Source organism: Macaca mulatta, chromosome 14 (genome assembly GCF_049350105.2).
Source record: "Macaca mulatta isolate MMU2019108-1 chromosome 14, T2T-MMU8v2.0, whole genome shotgun sequence".
NCBI lineage: Eukaryota > Metazoa > Chordata > Mammalia > Primates > Cercopithecidae > Macaca > Macaca mulatta.
In genome coordinates this window covers 3,829,320-3,846,577 of record NC_133419.1, presented here as the reverse complement: position 1 = coordinate 3,846,577, position 17,258 = coordinate 3,829,320, and the positions used below count along the sequence as shown (strand labels likewise).

At 56.1% G+C, this 17,258-nt stretch overlaps 1 protein-coding gene across 18 annotated transcripts in view; it reads right to left on the bottom strand.

The window, feature by feature from the left end:
• Positions 1 to 17,258, bottom strand: part of SHANK2 (SH3 and multiple ankyrin repeat domains 2) — a 671,410-nt gene that overhangs the window by 352,302 nt on the left and 301,850 nt on the right. For 15 of the 18 annotated variants that reach the window (XM_077961772.1, XM_077961764.1, XM_077961763.1 and 12 more), the window contains one exon: positions 5,126 to 5,444. In XM_077961772.1, coding sequence (XP_077817898.1) covers positions 5,126 to 5,444 — 319 coding nt within the window. Of the gene's footprint in view, positions 1 to 5,125; positions 5,445 to 10,963; positions 11,449 to 17,258 lie in introns of those variants that run through there. The other 3 variants (XM_077961778.1, XM_077961779.1, XM_077961780.1) reach the window with 1 other exon arrangement.

Below are 17,258 nucleotides of genomic sequence, written 5' to 3'. Positions count from 1 at the left end.
ACACACACACGAAAATGAGGAGGAGAAGGAGCGGGGAGGAACAAGGGATAGGTGGGCAGGAGAGACCGTGGGGGAGGATGGGGGCAGGGACAAGAGTGGGGCATGTTCCTCTCTCTGCCTCAGAGGGACAGCCCTGCCACAGGTTCTGGTTCACCCGGGAGGGGCTTGTGCAGTGATGGGCAGCGAGGGACCCTGCAGTGTCTCCATTGAGAGCCCTCACCTCCCAGCAGACACTGACCGTCCACAGTTCGGCCCCCTCACACCCCTTGCAGACCCCTTCCTGTTACACCATCACTGCAACACCAGTTCCCAGGTTGGGCCCGGCGAGCTCCTCGGGGTGCTCACCATTGTGCAAACTGGCTCAGGGCAGCTTTGAACCAGGGTTGGCACCTCCATACAGGAAGCAGACTCTGCCCGCAGCTCTGAGCCCAGGCCAGGAGGCACTGGGTTGCTTGGTGCCAGCAGGAGTCCCAGTGGGGGCCTTGGGGAGGCTGGGAGGCCTCCCTGAACTCCATCAAGGCTGCATTTGAGGGAGTGACCTGAGGCTGGTTCTGACCACACTGCCACACCCACTGCAGTCCTGGCCAAGGTTTCTGGGTCTTTGGGTCAGCGTTTAGGCAAATAAGTCTGGCCCGAGAGGGGTGCTGAGCATAAGCAGGGGGACACGGGGCCTGGCCAGTCACCTCCCTGCCCAGGACAGTCACCCTCCTCCTACCTGGCCATCTCTGCTTCCCCTGCTTCTTAGCCCAAGCAGGCCTCTGCCACCGGGACAATAACACCTGATGCCCTCTGGTCCCTGCCCTACGGGAGCCAGCGGGGGTCTTTCTAAACTGTCCATGGTGAGGATGAAGTTGAAGACGACCCTAAGAACGGCCGACGCTTCTGCAGAACTGAAGACTCTCTATGAGCAGCTGTGGATCTCAGTGCAGGCCGGGTGCTGAATGCCACTTAATCCACCCAGCACACACAGGAGGGGGCGAAAGTCATCAGCCCCACGTTACACAGGAGAAAACAGAGGCACAGAACCGACAAGTGACTTGCCCAAAGTCACCTGGCAGGTAGGCAGAGCCAGGGAGCCCTGGCGGTCAGCACCGCTTGGGGGATGGTCAGCACCGGCTGCTCAGCATGGGCTGATGGGCAGCTGCCCCACCCCCGAGACAGGAGGAAGCAGGGAGGGCTTTCCCCTCCACAGCAGAGAGAGCACGCTGTCACCTATGCTTCTGATGGCAACCAGAAAGAGCTCTGGGGCACCCAGGGCCCCAGATACTGGGAGCCAGCAGCCTCCCTGAAAGTGCCCTGTTAGTGCCGCACAGCCAGCGCCCATTGCCCTAGGAAAGAGCTGGCTTTTCAGGAATAGTAGGGCAGGCGCACAAGGCATGGGGCTGTGCTCTGAGCTTCAAGGATGAACAAGAAGCAGAGGGGCTCAGCCACCTCCTGGAGCCTCCAAAAGGCCCTGGGCTGGGTTGCACGGCTCTGTGATCCACCATCCAGCATCACCAGGGCTGGCCGAATGAGCGTTTCCCTATCTCAGTAAAGGCCACTTCCACACTGGGCCCTCAGTCTACAGCCAGGAAGCAGACAGCTCTGGCCGGGCCCCCTCCCCTGGCTGTACCTCGTCTGCAGGACATTCAGACCAAGTGTGCTCAGGGCACCAGCCTTTGCACCCCGGCTGCGTCACCTGAATGTCCCTGTGCCCGGCATGGGCCTGGGTAACTGCTCCATAAACAAACAATGTGCAATGAACTGGCTCCCTTCTGTACCCCCTCACCGTGCAAAGACGCTTCTGCCCCCCAAGTGCATGTGGCCCTATGCAGGGACAGAACACAACAATGGCACCCGCATGGCCCACTCTCATCCCAGGGGACCTCAAAAAGAGGCCTGGAGAAGCATGCCTGCCTCCAACTCTCCATCCCACCTGGTCGCCTCAAAGGCAAATGCTCACTACTGCTGTCCCATAGGAGGGGACGCCAGTGCCACTGGCAGGTCCTAGTTAGGACACAGGTCTTGAGGGAAGGACCTCTCAGCTCATTAGTGCCCACCCAGAGGGTTCCTCCCGCAGCACAGCTACTGCTACCATTGAGGGTGCTGAGTCCCAGACAGATGGATATGGACACGGAGGCTGTGAGGGGGTGGGGAAAGGGAAAAAGACGGGAACGAGGCCAAGGAAGACGGGACTGACGGGTCAGGGCCACCAGGTAAGAACAGGGCCCCTCGACTCGGGACAGGCAGTGGCCCACAGTTAGGGGGACCGGCTGTCCTGATTTTAGCACTGGAAGTCCCGCATCACAGGCAAACCTGAATGGTTGGTCACTCTACCAATGGTTCTGGGTGACAAAGGGGACAGTCTTGGCCAAGCTCTGGGCCTTGGACTGGACACGGACCTGAACTCTAAGAACCAATGTGGAATGAGCCCTGGCTGGACAAGGTGCTGTGTGAGGCGGCCACCCTGAACGACTTTAGCTGATCTCGAGAAAAACCTGAAGGTGGCCTTTCTGGGACCTTTTTTTTTTGAGAAGGAGTCTCGCTCTGTCACTCAGGCCAGAGTGCAGTGGCGCCATCTCAGCTCACTGCAACCCCCGCCTCCCGGGTTCAAGAGATTCTCCTGCCTCAGCCTCCCGAGTAGCTGGGATTACAGGCGTGTGCCACCACATCCAGCTCATTTTTGTATTTTTAGTAGAGTTGGAGTTTTACTGTGTTGGCCAGGCTGGTTTTGAACTCCTGACCTGAAGTGATCCACCCACCTTGGTTTCCCAAAGTGCTGGGGATTACAGGCATGAGCCACTGCACCCGGCCCCTTATTTTATAATTGACAAAGAAGAGGCAGATTGGGTTTTAGCTGCCCAAGGTTACACAGCTATACAACGGTACAGTCCCGAAGTGTGTATGCAGGAGGCCAGGCAATGAGCATTTGAGGCAGGCTGATCACCATGATGACCACACACACACACACACACACACACACACAATGATTCTCTCTCCTTAACATGCACACGCATGTCTACACACCTGCATGCACGAAGACAAATGCACACACACAAAAACACAAAAATGCGTGCACATACGTACACAGGCATGCACACACAAAAATGCACACACACATGTGTACTCCATCCTCTGCTCCCCACACATGAAAAGGGAAACAGGGACGGTCAGACCGTAGTTGCAATACACCTGGCAGATTCTCTCTCTCCTGAGTCACATCTCGTCTACAGCTGGCTCAAGTCCCTGGCCATGTTGCCTTTGCTCTCTTATTAGATTTTGTACTGGGCGAAAGGGACACACACTTTTTTAAAACTGTAGTCAGAAGTCTCGCTAAGTGTGCGAAGTGCAATTGGCTGCCTCAGGGGAGCCCTTTAATTTAGCTTCCCACTGTTCTCAGCACCTGGGACTCCTCCCTCGGGGTCTTTCCAAGCAGGAATCTAGACCAGAGGCAGCTGGACCTCCTCGTTTGGCTCTGGTGGGAAGCGTCCATGGGCTAAAGGCCAAAGCGTTGAGAGGATGGGGGTCCACCAGCTCTAAGAGGGTCAGGGCTGGACCCTGCCTACGGGCCAGGAGAAGTGGGCTCTCACCGGCACCTTCTCCCCCCCGGCCTCCTTGGCTGTGACTCCAAAGCTTGGGCTGCTGGTCATAGTCAGGGTGATCAGCCCCTCCTGGGACAACGTGACGCACTGACCCCTCCTCCAACTCATGTGGAGCCTGCCACGTGGAGCCCCTGGGGGCAGGGGTGGTGGCAGTCTTCCTCCCTGACATCCCTGACCTTAGCTGGCAACAGAGCGTGACCCAGGCCTGCAACACTCCCCACAGCCAGGCTGTGGACCCCGAGAAGCTTTGAGCCCAGGGAGGAAACAGGAAGCAGGTAGGATGGGGGCGAGAGTCAGGGGCCCCAGCACTGAACGCCGACATCACCGAAAACACGGCAACAGCCGGGGAAGCACAAGTCCAAGGCCCAAACCCGAGGGAGTGCCAAGTCCCCAGACTCCAGAGCCAGGGGCCTGTGCCGAGTCCTGCCCTTGCTACATTCCGGCTGTGTGACCTTGGGCTCCTCGTAGAGGCATCCTGCAGCAAGGAAGCCAGCACGGTGATCTCCTGGAGCAGCAGTGCCCATAAGAACCTGGAGGCGTCTGCGGCAACGGCCGCTGCCCCTGCAGGCGCAACTTTCATGGATGGAACCAACACCAACCCCAGCACCTGGGGCCCCGACAATGAGCGGACCCCTGGGAAGTCTCTTCCTCGCCTGAAAATTCCAGGAGGCGGCGTGAGAAAGGCAGAGACCTGCTTGGGAGTTGGAGCTCTGAGTGCAAATCCAGTTCCCCTGGCTGCTCTGGAGGCAGGAAAGTCGGGAGAGACCCAGACCTGGAGTTGGATGCCCAATGGGGTGCTGGGCAGGAGACCACAGGCAGGTCCCAAAGTCTGCCCTATGCTGCCCATGTCCTTGTCTAGGAAATGGAACAAGGCACAGGCTCCTGTCACCTGGGGCTGCCTCAGAGACTGACGGAGCTGCCCTCTGTGCTCCTGCCATGCTCGGCCCAGGCCTGCAAGAGCTCCCCTGTGGGTAGCACTACCTGAGACCATGCCTGCAGCTGCTGAGACAGCCAGATACCAGAGCCCTGAGCCAGCCTCTCCAGCCCCCAGTATCCTCCTCTGGGCTGGGTTTCTCCCTGCCACCCGTGTGCACCCTCACTTTGAATACGGTGTGTCTGCAGGCTTGCAAACGTGGCCCTTGGGAGGGCACGCACCCCTGACCAGGCTTGCAACCCTGCCTCTCTCCCTCTTGACATTTCACTTAGGACCAAAAAGTCAGTGCACAAGGAAAGGAAACGGGACCCAAGACGCCAGCTGCATCCCCAGCCCACCCCAGGACGCTCAGCTCAGCCTCCATAACCGCCCCGAGCTATCATCATGGGCCTCCATGAGGCTCGGGAAGGTGACCCCAGTCCCCATGCGGGAGACAGTGTCAGCAGGGACACTAGGCAAAACTCAGGCATGAAAGTGTCCTCAACACCTGCATTGGAATAAAATGGGCTTCCTTCTTTCCTTCTCAACCTCTGGGCCAGCCCCAAGTTGGAGGAGCTGGGACCCCCAGCACATGGTGGTCTCCCTCCCCTTGGCATGTGCCACTCCTTACCCAACATGCCAGAGAGGCTGCGGCCTCTTGCCGTCCTCGCCTGTGCCGCCCAGCCTGTTGAGCGATGGGGACCGGCTGCGGGGCCCGGGCACGTAGCTCCCGATGGTCTTCGCAGCCCCCTCAGGCTTGCTGGGCATCTGCTGCAGCAGCTGGGGTGAGAGGCTGCGGTGCGAGGTGGCCGTGGAGCAGACGGCCCACTCGGGAGCGCTGGCATTGAGGTTGTTGTCACTGTTGGAGCGCAGCAGGACCCGGGGGGCGGCCAGCGTGTTGGGGGGCCGCCGCCGGCGGTTGGAGTACGCCGGGGCCTCTCGGAAGGGCACTGGGGAGAAGAACAGCAAGAAAGGCCAGTGAGTGCATCCGTGTCGCGGTCCGCTGGGTGGGGACCCTAGGGAGGTGCAGGCCTGCGTGCGTCCAAGCCCCCATGCGAGCCCAGCAGAGGGGAGCTGTGAGTTCTGGGCCGAGACCCCAGCTGGACTCCACCAGGCCCAGAACTCACCCCTGACATGGAAGCAGAGAGGCAGGCTGGGGACAGAGAACGTCTCCATGGCAAGGAGCTCAAGCCAGTGCTTCACATGGAAGGGACATGGGGTCTGAGCTTCCATCTGGCCCGTGAGACGTCCGGCTGCTTGGGCATGTGTAAGGATGGGCCGTGCCATCACACAAAGCAGGAGCGCACCGAGCTGCCTGCCACAGGGCCCCTCTCCTCACAGCCTAAGCTGGGCCTCTGTGATGGGCTGAAATTGATGTCCTAACCCCCCGTTTTCAAAACACGCCAATATTTGCAGGTAAGGTCTTTACAGAGATAACCTGGGTGGAGGGGCATTAGTGGGGGCCCTGATCTCATAGGACTGGGGTCCTTATAAGAAGAGGCGATGAGGACACACACAGAGGGATCTCCCCATGAGGACACAGGGAGAAGGTGGCATCTGCAAGCCACAAAAGGAGCCTCAGGAGGAACCAGCCCTGCGATGACCTGATCTCAGATTTCTAGTCCTCGGGACTGGGAGGTGTAAATATCTGTTTTTTGTTTGTTTGTTTGTTTTTTGTTGCTGCTGCTGTTGTTTTTGAGACAGAGTCTCGCCCTGTCACCTAGGCTGGAGTGCAGTGGCACAACCTTGGCTCACTGCAGCCTCTGCCTCCCAGGCTCAAGCAATTCTCCTGCCTCAGCCTCCTGAGTAGCTGGGATTACAGGTGCCCTGCCACCATGCCTGCTCATTTTTCTATTTTTGGTAAAGATGGAGTTTCACCATGTTGGCCAGGCTGGTCTTGAACTCCTGATCTTGTGATCTGCCTGCCTTGGTCTCCCAAAGTACTGAGATTACAGGCGTAAGCCACCGCACCCGGCCAAGATCTGGGGTTTAAGCCACCTGTCTGTCTGTGGTGTTCTACCATGCAGCCTGAGCCAACCATGCAGTCTCCGAGTCTACTGGCTGGATGATTCAATCTCATTCTTTACTAAGAAGGCGCCTTCCTCCCTCCCACCAAGTGGGGACTGTGTGAGGAGGCAGGGGCTGAGCACCACTTATCTGACATCCTACAAAGCTCTAGACGGGGCCAGGCCCTCACTCTCCTGACTCAATGAGCCCAGGGACTCAGAATGAGAGCAACAGCCCCTGGGAGCTTTGAGGGGTGGCAGCCACACCACAGCTGCCTTGGGTCACCCAGAGTTCCTGAAACGGCAAGCGTCCTTTCCAAGACAGAGGACCTCCTGAAAGGCAGCCCTCCAAGCTCTGCAGGAAACAGCAGAAACCACCACCACCGGCTGGCCAAAGGCACGGGCTTCTTCCCGGCCCGTGATAATCACGCCTGCAGCAGCTTTTCACTGGCTACAGGATTCAGCCCTTAGGCTTAAGCCACGCTTGGCTCCAAAGTTTGCACTGACAGGACCAGGGCTACCATCTGACAAACTGCAAGGCAAGAGAAAACACACGCCCTCCCTGGGAGTGGGTCTGGGGGGACCTTCATGCCTCAGAGGAGAAGAATCTCACAAGTAGTTTGGGACACAGGTGGCAATGACGAAGGTCTTGGGGACATGGATGGTGCTGGCAGAACTCACGGGGGATAGAGGTGGCGCTGGCAGAGTTCACAGGGACGAAGATGGCACTGGCAGAGCTCATGAAGGAAGTTGCACTGGCAGAGCTCATGAGGGTCAGAGGTAGCACTGGCAGAGCTCATGGGAGTAAGAGGTGGCACTGGCAGAGCTCATGACGGTCAGAGGTGGCACTGGCAGAGCTCATGGGGGTAAGAGGTGGCACTGGCAGAGCTCATGAGGGTCAGAGGTGGCACTGGCAGAGCTCATGAGGGTCAGAAGTAGCGCTGGCAGAGCTCATGGGGGTAAGAGGTGGTGTTGGCAGAGCTCATGAGGTACAGAGGTAGCACTGGCAGAGCTCATGGGGGTAAGAGGTGGCACTGGCAGAGCTCATGAGGGACAGAGGTGGTGCTGGCAGAGTTCATGAGGGTCAGAGGTAGCACTGGCAGAGCTCATGGGGGTAAGAGGTGGAGTCGGCAGAGCTCATGAGGTACAGAGGTGGCACTGGCAGAGCTCATGGGGGTATGAGGTGGTGTTGGCACAGTTCATGGGGGACAGAGGTGGTGCTGGCAGAGCTCATGGGGGTAAGAGGTGGAGTTGGCAGAGCTCATGAGGTACAGAGGTAGCACTGGCAGAGCTCATGGGGGTATGAGGTGGTGTTGGCACAGTTCATGGGGGACAGAGGTGGTGCTGGCAGAGCTCATGGGGGTAAGAGGTGGAGTTGGCAGAGCTCATGAGGTACAGAGGTAGCACTGGCAGAGCTCATGGGGGTAAGAGGTGGCACTGGCAGAGCTCATGAGGGACAGAGGTGGTGCTGGCAGAGTTCATGAGGGTCAGAGGTAGCACTGGCAGAGCTCATGGGGGTAAGAGGTGGAGTCGGCAGAGCTCATGAGGTACAGAGGTGGCACTGGCAGAGCTCATGGGGGTAAGAGGTGGCACTGGCAGAGCTCATGGGGGTAAGAGGTGGCACTGGCAGAGCTCATGAGGGTCAGAGGTAGTGCTGGCAGAGCTCATGGGGGTAAGAGGTGGTGCTGGCAGAGCCCATAAGGGTCAGAGGTAGCGCTGGCAGAGCTCATGGGGGTAAGAGGTAGCACTGGCAGAGCTCATGAGGGTCAGAGGTGGAGTTGGCAGAGCTCATGAGGGACAGAGGTAGCACTGGCAGAGCTCATGAGGGTCAGAGGTGGCGCTGGCAGAGCTCATGAGGGACAGAGGTAGCGCTGGCAGAGCTCATGAGGGTCAGAGATGGTGCTGGTAGAGCTCATGAGAAACAAGTGGTGCTGGCAGAGCTCACAGGGACAAAGATGGCATTAGCAGAGCTCATGAGGAAAAGAAGTCACGCTGGCAGACCTCACTAAGGACAGAAGTGGTCCTGGCAGAGCTCCTGGGGGAAAGAGGTAGCTCTGGCAGAGTTCATGGGGGACAGGGTTCGCACTGGCAGAGCTCACTAAAGATAGAGGTGGCACTGACAGAGCTCCTGAGGACAGAGGAGGTGCTGGCAGAGCTCATGGGGGATGGAGGGTGCTGGCACTGCTCACGGGAAACAGCTGAGACCCAGCACACCTTCCCCACCTCCCCAGGACACAGGGCAGTCCTGGAGACAGAGCTAGAGAGCTGCGCAAAGCGTCCTGAGGTTGGACACTGGACTTGGCACAGTCGGACGTCAGTGCCTGCTGTTGGTAAGAACCTGGAGGTGGCACACTGGGGAGGTCGCGGTCTCACACCTGCTCTGATCTGGCTCCTCTGTGAAGTCTTTCTGTCGTTGAAGATGCCCTGCTAAGCAGCCGGGGCTCCTCAGCGGGGACTTTGATCCCACTCCTAATTTCTCAAAGCACATGGATCCATGAACGCCACCCAGGTGGCCGGGGAGAGACAAGGAACGGAAAAGACTGACGGCACCCTCCGTGGACACCTCTCCTTCCAAAGACCCTCGAGGGGCTTGGCCTGGGATCCGCAGCCACCACCCACGAGTAAAACCTCAACCCTGGGACAGGTCACCGAGTCTGTGTTTTGTTGGTCATGAGGGAAAACCACATTGGGGCCCCTCCCTCGGGACCGGCAGAGACTAAAAAAAAATCCTGTAGATCACTGAGTGTTCGCATGGAGGCTTACAAAGATACGACTGGCCCAGAGGGCTTCCGGGTGATCTGGGAACTGCCTGTCATTGGAGGGGGCTGGGCGGGTGGATTAAAAGACCTTGCAAAGGGCTGATGAGCCCACAGTCTCAGAGAACGATTATCTTTCATTTACAGAGATTACGTGTTGGAAGACTGTATTGGTGTGAGAGCCAAAATCTCAAACAGACACAGCCAGCAGGAAGCAGCCGCAGAACCCCCAGCTTCCTGGGGCACCCAGGAGAGGCCAGGGCTCTCCCTACCCACGTGAAGGAGACATCACAGGGCCCCCAGTCACGGAAACGCTGCCTCCCACAGCCGACTGCCTCACGCCCAGCCTCCCCGCCCTGACAATACAGCCAATTCTCTTTTTCTGACCCTTGTAACTGGGGGAGGTGTGCACAGCCTTCATAGCAAGTGATGGCATTTGGGGGAGTCCTGGCAGTTGCTAAGATAAACTCATTAGGAAAGAGAAGTCTATGGAAGAACAGAACAGATACAGAATTAACCTAACACCAAAACCCCCAAATTTTCAGGCTGTTCATGGATTATAAAAATCGAAGTCCCGGAAGGTGAATTTTGGTGAATAATGTCAGAAAATGGGCACAGACAAAGGTGGTTATTTATATACATTCCTAAGACTCTGTCAGAAGAGTAGGGATTTAGAGATGGGGAAGAATTCGCATGGGGGGGCCACCCTTGGAGGATTAAGGAATAAAAGAGCTGGGACATTTTCAAATACATTTTACTCTGTGGACCAGGCAAGTTACTCAAACGAAATCTCACCGGTGACATCAGTGCGAACATTTTAACGAAAATCACCTCGCTTAATTACCAAGATTCATATTAAATTAGTTTCCTGAGTACTGAAATGTCTTCAGTGTTTATTTTGCTAGAAGCTGGGGCTGGGAAGTACCTTCCTCATTTCTTTAAAGTCACATCTTTATATGATATCTGATTTCCTAAAATGAGAGCTCTCTGACAAAACTGGAACCATCCATGGAAATGATGATTTTTGTGAAAAGGGTTAAAAATAACTGTTTTCTGTCTGAAAATGATTAATATTCCACCCAACTGTTTCCTTCTTTCAGGCAATCTGCACACTCTAAGTAGGTGGATATTTTCTTAGCTGGCTTACATGCATTTATTTATACATTTTTTCCCCACAATAAAAATTACACAAGGTATGACAAAGAGCATGTGCACTTTTAAAGTTGGCCACGCTCCCTTCCCATCCACTCCATGTAACTGCAACCCAGGGATGGGAGAGCCGGGAGCGGCTCGGAAGGTAGCCACCCATTCAGTGCAGCCAGCCATGTGCCCCGACCTGCCTTGGCCAGTGCCTAGCAGCTCTCTGGTCACTGAGGACTACAGTCAAAACTTCCTTTATTTTCCCTAGGACTTAGTTCCTAACACGCTCCGTGGCACGGTCCCCACGGATGGCCATTCCAGAATGCAATCCCACAAGGGCTGAGGGCTTGAAAGCAGCACACAATAAGGCAAGACCTTCCACAGCGTTACATCCGGACCAACTCAAACCAAACCATATCCCAAACCAAAGTCATTATCCCCTGACATGCCAGGGATTAACAACTGGCAATTTTAGGAGGAACTGGAGTCCTCCCTCTCCCCTACCCCGAGAATCAGCAAGCAGCTGCTAATTCCCATGCACCCGGCTCCCGACAGCTTTTTCCTTACCTTCCTTCTTGGTGAAGGCATTTAACAAAGACTTCATTTTCCCTCTGACTTTGGCAGCGGTCCGCTCATTATATAACCTTCCTGGATGGGAGGAAGGACAGGCGTGCAGCCCGGCCCCTCGGTGCTAGAGCAGCTGGGACCCGGGGAGAGGTGGCGGGTGTCTGGGCACGGTGCACTTCCGAGCATAGCTGGGCATGCCAGACCCAGCGTGCTGGTGACAAAGCCCACCCCATATTCTGTCTGTCAGCTGGGAACCAACTGCACGTAGACGGGCTGCTCTCAAACCCGGCTACCTCTCGCGGCGCGCGTCATGTGAGCCGGGCTACTCTGCTTTTGTGCTCAGGGCATTGAGGAAGAGGCACCGCGGAGGGTTAACGCAGATCAGGCGTCCTCGAGCTGGCAGCTGGGAGACGCCGGGAGGCATGAGTGATCTCAAGCCCCAGTTATCCAAGGAAACTCGGGCTGGTGCTGGGCGCTCCATGCGCCTGTGCCTAAATATAATGCACTGTGCTTTTCTATTTTTTTAAAAAAAAATTTTAAAGAAAAAGCCAAGTTTGTTTGTCAGCTAGCAGATGTGGTAAGACAGACAAGGGGGAGGGAAGCATCCAAGTACCAGATAAGCTTCACACCAGACCCACGTTCCCCGGGCAGACATGGCCAGCATTCTGGAATTTCTGAACACGACCTATATTTCTGTTCAAAAGAATCAGACACAAGTGCCCATGACTTCTCTGGCTCCCCCTCCATCGAGGTAATTACCCTGGAAAAAACAGGACTCCACCCCCTCCTATTTTTTTTTTTTTTTTTTTTTTAAAGAGAGAGATAAAAAGACAATTAAACTGAGACCCTGCCAAGGATGGCCCCGATTCCAGGCAGCTGATAAAAGCGAGCTCCTCAGGGTCACTTTAGGCATTTCCAACCCAGCAGAAGAAGAGAAAAGAGGAAAGCGATCCCTTGGAAGCCCTACGTGGAGAAAGTCAGATTTATAAAGCGAACACAGAGAAGTAGATGCAGGCTGGTGCCCTATGGCAGGTGGACAGTGCATTATTTCTACACCAGGAGAAGGAGCTTCCTGAAGCTACATGGAGCATCCAGGGGCAAGGTTCTGTTGCCTGATGCCTCTGCTGGGCTGTAATTTAGTGTGCTGTTTTTTTTTTTTTTTTTTTTTTCCTGGTTGCTAAGAGAACTGCTTCAGAAATTTAAAACATACACACACACAGACACACACAGACACATACACACACACCCAAAATCGGAGAAAGATGAGACAAGACAAGGAAAAAGCAACCAGAGGACTGAAGTTTAATTCCATATGGCTGACACACTTCGTGTCAATAAAAATGGCGCTGTGAGAACGAGAAGGCTGGCCTCCCCCAGGAGCCTTTCCCCGACGGCATACCGGGGACGGGACAGCGGCATTCCTCGGTGAGGGCCTCTGAGCAGAGACTGCCACAGAATCACTGAGGGTAGCCCTGTATCAGCTGAGCACCCGAACAGCATCTCTTGGCCGGGCGTGGTGGCTCACGCCTGTAATCCCAGTGCTTCGGAAGGTGGAGGCGGGTGAATTGCTTGAGCCCAGGAATTTGAGACCAGACTGGGCAACACAGTGAGACCCCGTTTCCATGAAAAATAATTTAAAAACATTAGCCGGGTGTGGTCGTGCGCCTGTGGTCCCAGCTACTCAGGAGGCTGAGGCAGGAGGATTGCTTGAGCCTAGGAGTTCAAGGCTGCAGTGAGCTATGACTGTCCACTGCACACTAGCCTGGGGACAGAGCAAGACTCTGTCTCCAAAAACAAACAAACAAACAAACCCCACAGAAACCCAGAAATAGCAATAAACCTCATCTCTTATTTAACTCACACAACTCATGAGCCATGTCAAAACTCTGCCAGGGGTGACATTCTCACCCTACCATACGTCGCCAAATCACAAAACCGAGTGAGTCGAAGCCATTTCTAAGACTTGCATTAAGAAATCATTCTGAGGTCAGAGTCACCAGCGTGTCCCACAGGGTTCATGCACTTGGACACTGTGAGCAAGGCTCAACGGCTTCCAGAAGAACCTTCCTCAGATGCACAAAGCCTCCCCTACTTTGAGAGGCCTGACGATGTGTCCTCAGGGTGGACCAGCCAGGGGGGCCAGAAGCTTTCCAGATGGTGAGTGTCTAGTTCATTGCTATGTGCTGGCCTGGCTGCCTGCCCTGGCTGGCGAGCGCTGGGAGGCTGGGACGGGGATGCCACCGTGTCCGTATTGGTGTGTAGAGGGAGCTCCTCCAAGGCTGGGGGACCCGGCTGGTCGTGTGCTCAGCCACGTGAGCCCAGAGAACTCACCAAAGCTCAGGGAACTCTCGGGGAGACTCAGTGACGCTCAACACCACCTCCATCTGCCACTGATCGATTCCCTCCCAAAAGCAGAGAGCCTCATCCCAAGCCAAGTTTCTGAGCCAATCACTGCTCTGGCATTGCTGCCTTTGCGGCCTGCAGCAGCGCGGGCAGAGCCTGCACGTTTTTGGGCTGGTGAGGCCACGATGGCCCTTGGCCTGAGGCCAGTGGTGTCCTGTCATCGTTGGCTGCCTTGCTGGCCACGGATGACCTTGGGTGGAGGGTGTGGGGAAGAAGCCACTTCCCGGGGGCCATGCGACAATCTTGGACAGATGCAGGGGACAAGATGGAGCCTTTTGCCCCTCGCAGGGGCCTCCAATGTCAAATATGCCAAAGGACCAAGAAAAGGTCCTGCCCTGTCTAAACCAGAGTAGAACCTAGAACCTCTGGACGGGAGCCATGCAGCAGCACCCACAGCTGGCCCAGACAGGACCCTCAGCGACCGCCATCATGTGTGTGTGCAGCTGCCGCTCCTGGAGGGGCATTTACTCACAAGCAGGAGGCCAGGCAAGGGTTCCACGAACCTTGAGCTGCCCAGGGAGAAGGGAAGGAGCCTTCCCGAGACAAGGCCCCGTCACCAGGAACACGGCTGGCTTCCATCCCTGGTGTCCCTCTGCCCCACCCCTGCACCCCATGTCCCATCCGGTTTGAGGGCATGTGCAGAAGACAGCCAGCCAGATCTGAAGACCCAGGCCTGCTTCTCAGGCTGTGCAGGGGTGAGGGGCGGGGCACGATGAGGCTTTGGACACTGGACGATTTGAGGAACCCAGGGAACACCCCCAGGCTAAAGGATCCCTTTTCCCGACACCTTCAATTCTTTCAATAAGCAGACAACTTTTCCCACCCACACTCGCAGGAGGCTGAGTAAACCATTCACAAAGATCAGGAGCAGCAGTGGCTCCATCAGTCTCATGCACAGACCTACTGAGTGCCCGGCCCTGGGCCAAGCTCTGCCACACAGGGGTCTTCTGGTCAACCCCACAGAAATCCTGCAGAGGGTATTGGGTCATTCTTGACACCACCCTCCTGGCCGTGTGGTAGGCTCTCCATGGATACTTCCAGCGACAGGGGGCTCACTACGTGTGTGCAGGGGTTCTCGCTGTCAAAGACGCGGGCAGCAGCCTATATGAACCTCCTTCTCCCACACCCACCACCTGCCCCCTTCCCCAGTGGGTGCAGACCACTTCCTCAATTGCCAGGAAGTCTGGCACTGAAGGCACAGTCTCTGCCTCGACAAACACAAACCCCTGTGCAGCCTCCAGGGCGGTTTTCATCTGGTGTCCCCGTCCCTGCCCTCCTGGGGGAATATTTCTCTTCCAGCCCTGGGATGTGTCCATGGGAACATCAGCATTCCTTCTGCCCCTCGTTTTATGAGCGCATTTGCAGCTTGAAGCCTGCCCTGCCTGCCTGGCTGGGCGGGAAGTTCTGCGTGGACAAACGTTTGGTGTGAGTGTTTGGGGTCTGGGTCCTCACAGACATCCATACTTGGGGTTATTGCAGGAGACAGGCGTACCCCTGAGACCCAGGTAGACGGTTCGCACCCTCCTGCTATCTGCACACAGGCCCGGCCCTTCACCCTCCGAGCCACGGAGACCCAGAAACCTGCCACAGACCAGGTGACCTTGGAGAGCTGGGGCAGCAGAGGCAGAGGCGGGAGCAGAGCCTCTCGCAGAACTCCGGGAACTCACTAGCACCGCTCCCATCTCCAAAACAAGGATTCCGAGGACGACCGAGTGCTAGTGGTTGAGATGAAAATTAAGACGAAGATAAAAGACGAAACTTAAAAACCCATTTTCCCATGAGGCTTCCAGAAATCTTTTTCTCTGAGAAAAGCCTCAGGCTTTGGGTCCCTGAGACCAGCAGGAAGGCTGGCAGATGAGACGGACGAGGTTCAGAGAGGCTGAGCGCTAAGCTGCCCAGGGTCCGGGAAGGGTCAGATATCCCTGCTGCACCCACACAGGTTTCCATGCGTTGGAGCCCAAATGCCCACAGCATGGTTGAGCCTTCCCTTCCTTCCGCCTTTAGACCCTCTGTTCCTACAGCGGTCCTGTGTGGAGGGCCTACAACGACGCTGCAGGCTTGTGCTGGCCACGTTCCTACTGAATGCAGATGAGGTTTTATTTCAAACGGATTTCATTCTGGAAAAGGGAAGATTGGAGGGGAAGAACTTCTGGGTGTGAGGTGGGCTGGGGGCAGGCGGGTAGCAGAGAGGGTGGCAATGGGAGTGGTTGGTGATGAAGCTATCGGCCTGCCTGCACACACACCCACCCATCCCAAAACGCAGGCAAGCACCTTTCGAGTCTGTTTGTTGTCCATGGACAGACTGAAAACCAGGAGAAAAGAGGAGAGGGAGGCTCTGAAGTCAGAGTTTCCAGAAAGGAAAAGGGTCACCCCCAAATGAACCCCAAACTCTCAGCCACCCAACCTGGCCCCACAGACACCAACTCAGCTCCATTCGGCCCAGCTCCAGTGCCTGGCCCTTGGTGCTTTGTGAGCCAGTGACATTCAAAGCCCCGTGCCCCTTTCCCTCCCTCCCTGCACCCCCTGCCCACGAGCACCCCACAGATTCACCCCATACACTGCACCACCCCCTCAAACCCTGAGACTCACTAAGCCCTTTATTTGCCATGTCTTTTGACAACTGCTTGACAACGGGCTGAAAATAATTTCACTTCTTGCATAAAAAAAAGCTCTTCGCACATCAGAACATTTCAAGGTGCTCCAAAGTGCGCCTGGCGGAGAGGCCGTACCAGGTGTTACAGACGTGCCTGGTGAGACTCAGAGGTGCGCACGGGTCTCAGAAATGCCCCCCGTTCAGTGGCGATCAGACACCCACCTCCACTTGCTGTGGCTTCAGTGCCCATGTGGTTTGGAAAGAACCGGACGTGGGAGTCAAGATGCGGGTTTGGGTGCTGACTCTGTCTCATGACCCCTGCAGCCATGGGCTGGTTGGACACCCCCCGACCCTGTTTCCCCATCTGTAAAGTGGGAATAGCACAACTTACTCCGCAGGGTAGAGCTACCCGAGCTCATGTTTGAAGCACAAAGGAGAGGGGCTTGGTGCACGCAACACTGTGGGGACACCTTTGGGGGCAATCTTAGCTCTGTGACCCCAGAAAAGTCCTGTGACCTCTCTTTGCCTCTGTCTCCTAGTCTGTTTAATGGGGATATTAATGGTGCCGCTTCACAGGAGAGTCATAAGGATAAAGTAAGTTAATATTTGTAACAGTAGTACCTGGAGGCAGTGTCAGTGATCACTGAATGAATACATTTAATTTTTAAAAAATCTGTAAGCAGATAGCAAGGCAATCCTCCCGCTTTGCCCTATCTCTATAATAAACAAGTCCTGGTCTGTTGCTCACAATGCATTCGCATTATCTTTCTGGGTGCTGCCTCCTCCAGGAAGTCTCCCTGACTGATCCAGGCAGCAGACAGACCCCTCTCCTCAGGGCTCCTGTGGCAGCCGTCAGCCCTCAGGGCATGTTGTGGAGCCAGGAGACTCGCAGCTCCTCGAAGGCAGGTTCCGTGCCCAGCCCTCCTCCTTGCCCTGCACACTGGCAGTGATCCCCAGTGCTCTGGACATGAATGAACGAATGAATGAATGAATACATGCGTGAGTGAATTAACAGAGGGGGTGAGTCCCAGCTTCTTTTCTGAGTGTTCCACAGCACTTTACTAGCTTCACCAGGCTGGCCTCTAGTTGTGCTGCTCACCTGAGGCCAGAAGCCACCTTCCTTCTCCAGCTCCCACCCTACCCCCACCCCCACTTCTGCCCAGGGCCTTGCATGCACCCAGTGGAGGCCCAGGGAGGCCTGTGCTAAGCCACAGCCATGCTACCAGCTGCCCCAGACCCTGAGAAGGTCTGTACTGCCCCGCCTTGCCCCATGAGCAGATGCAGCCAGGACAGCATCCT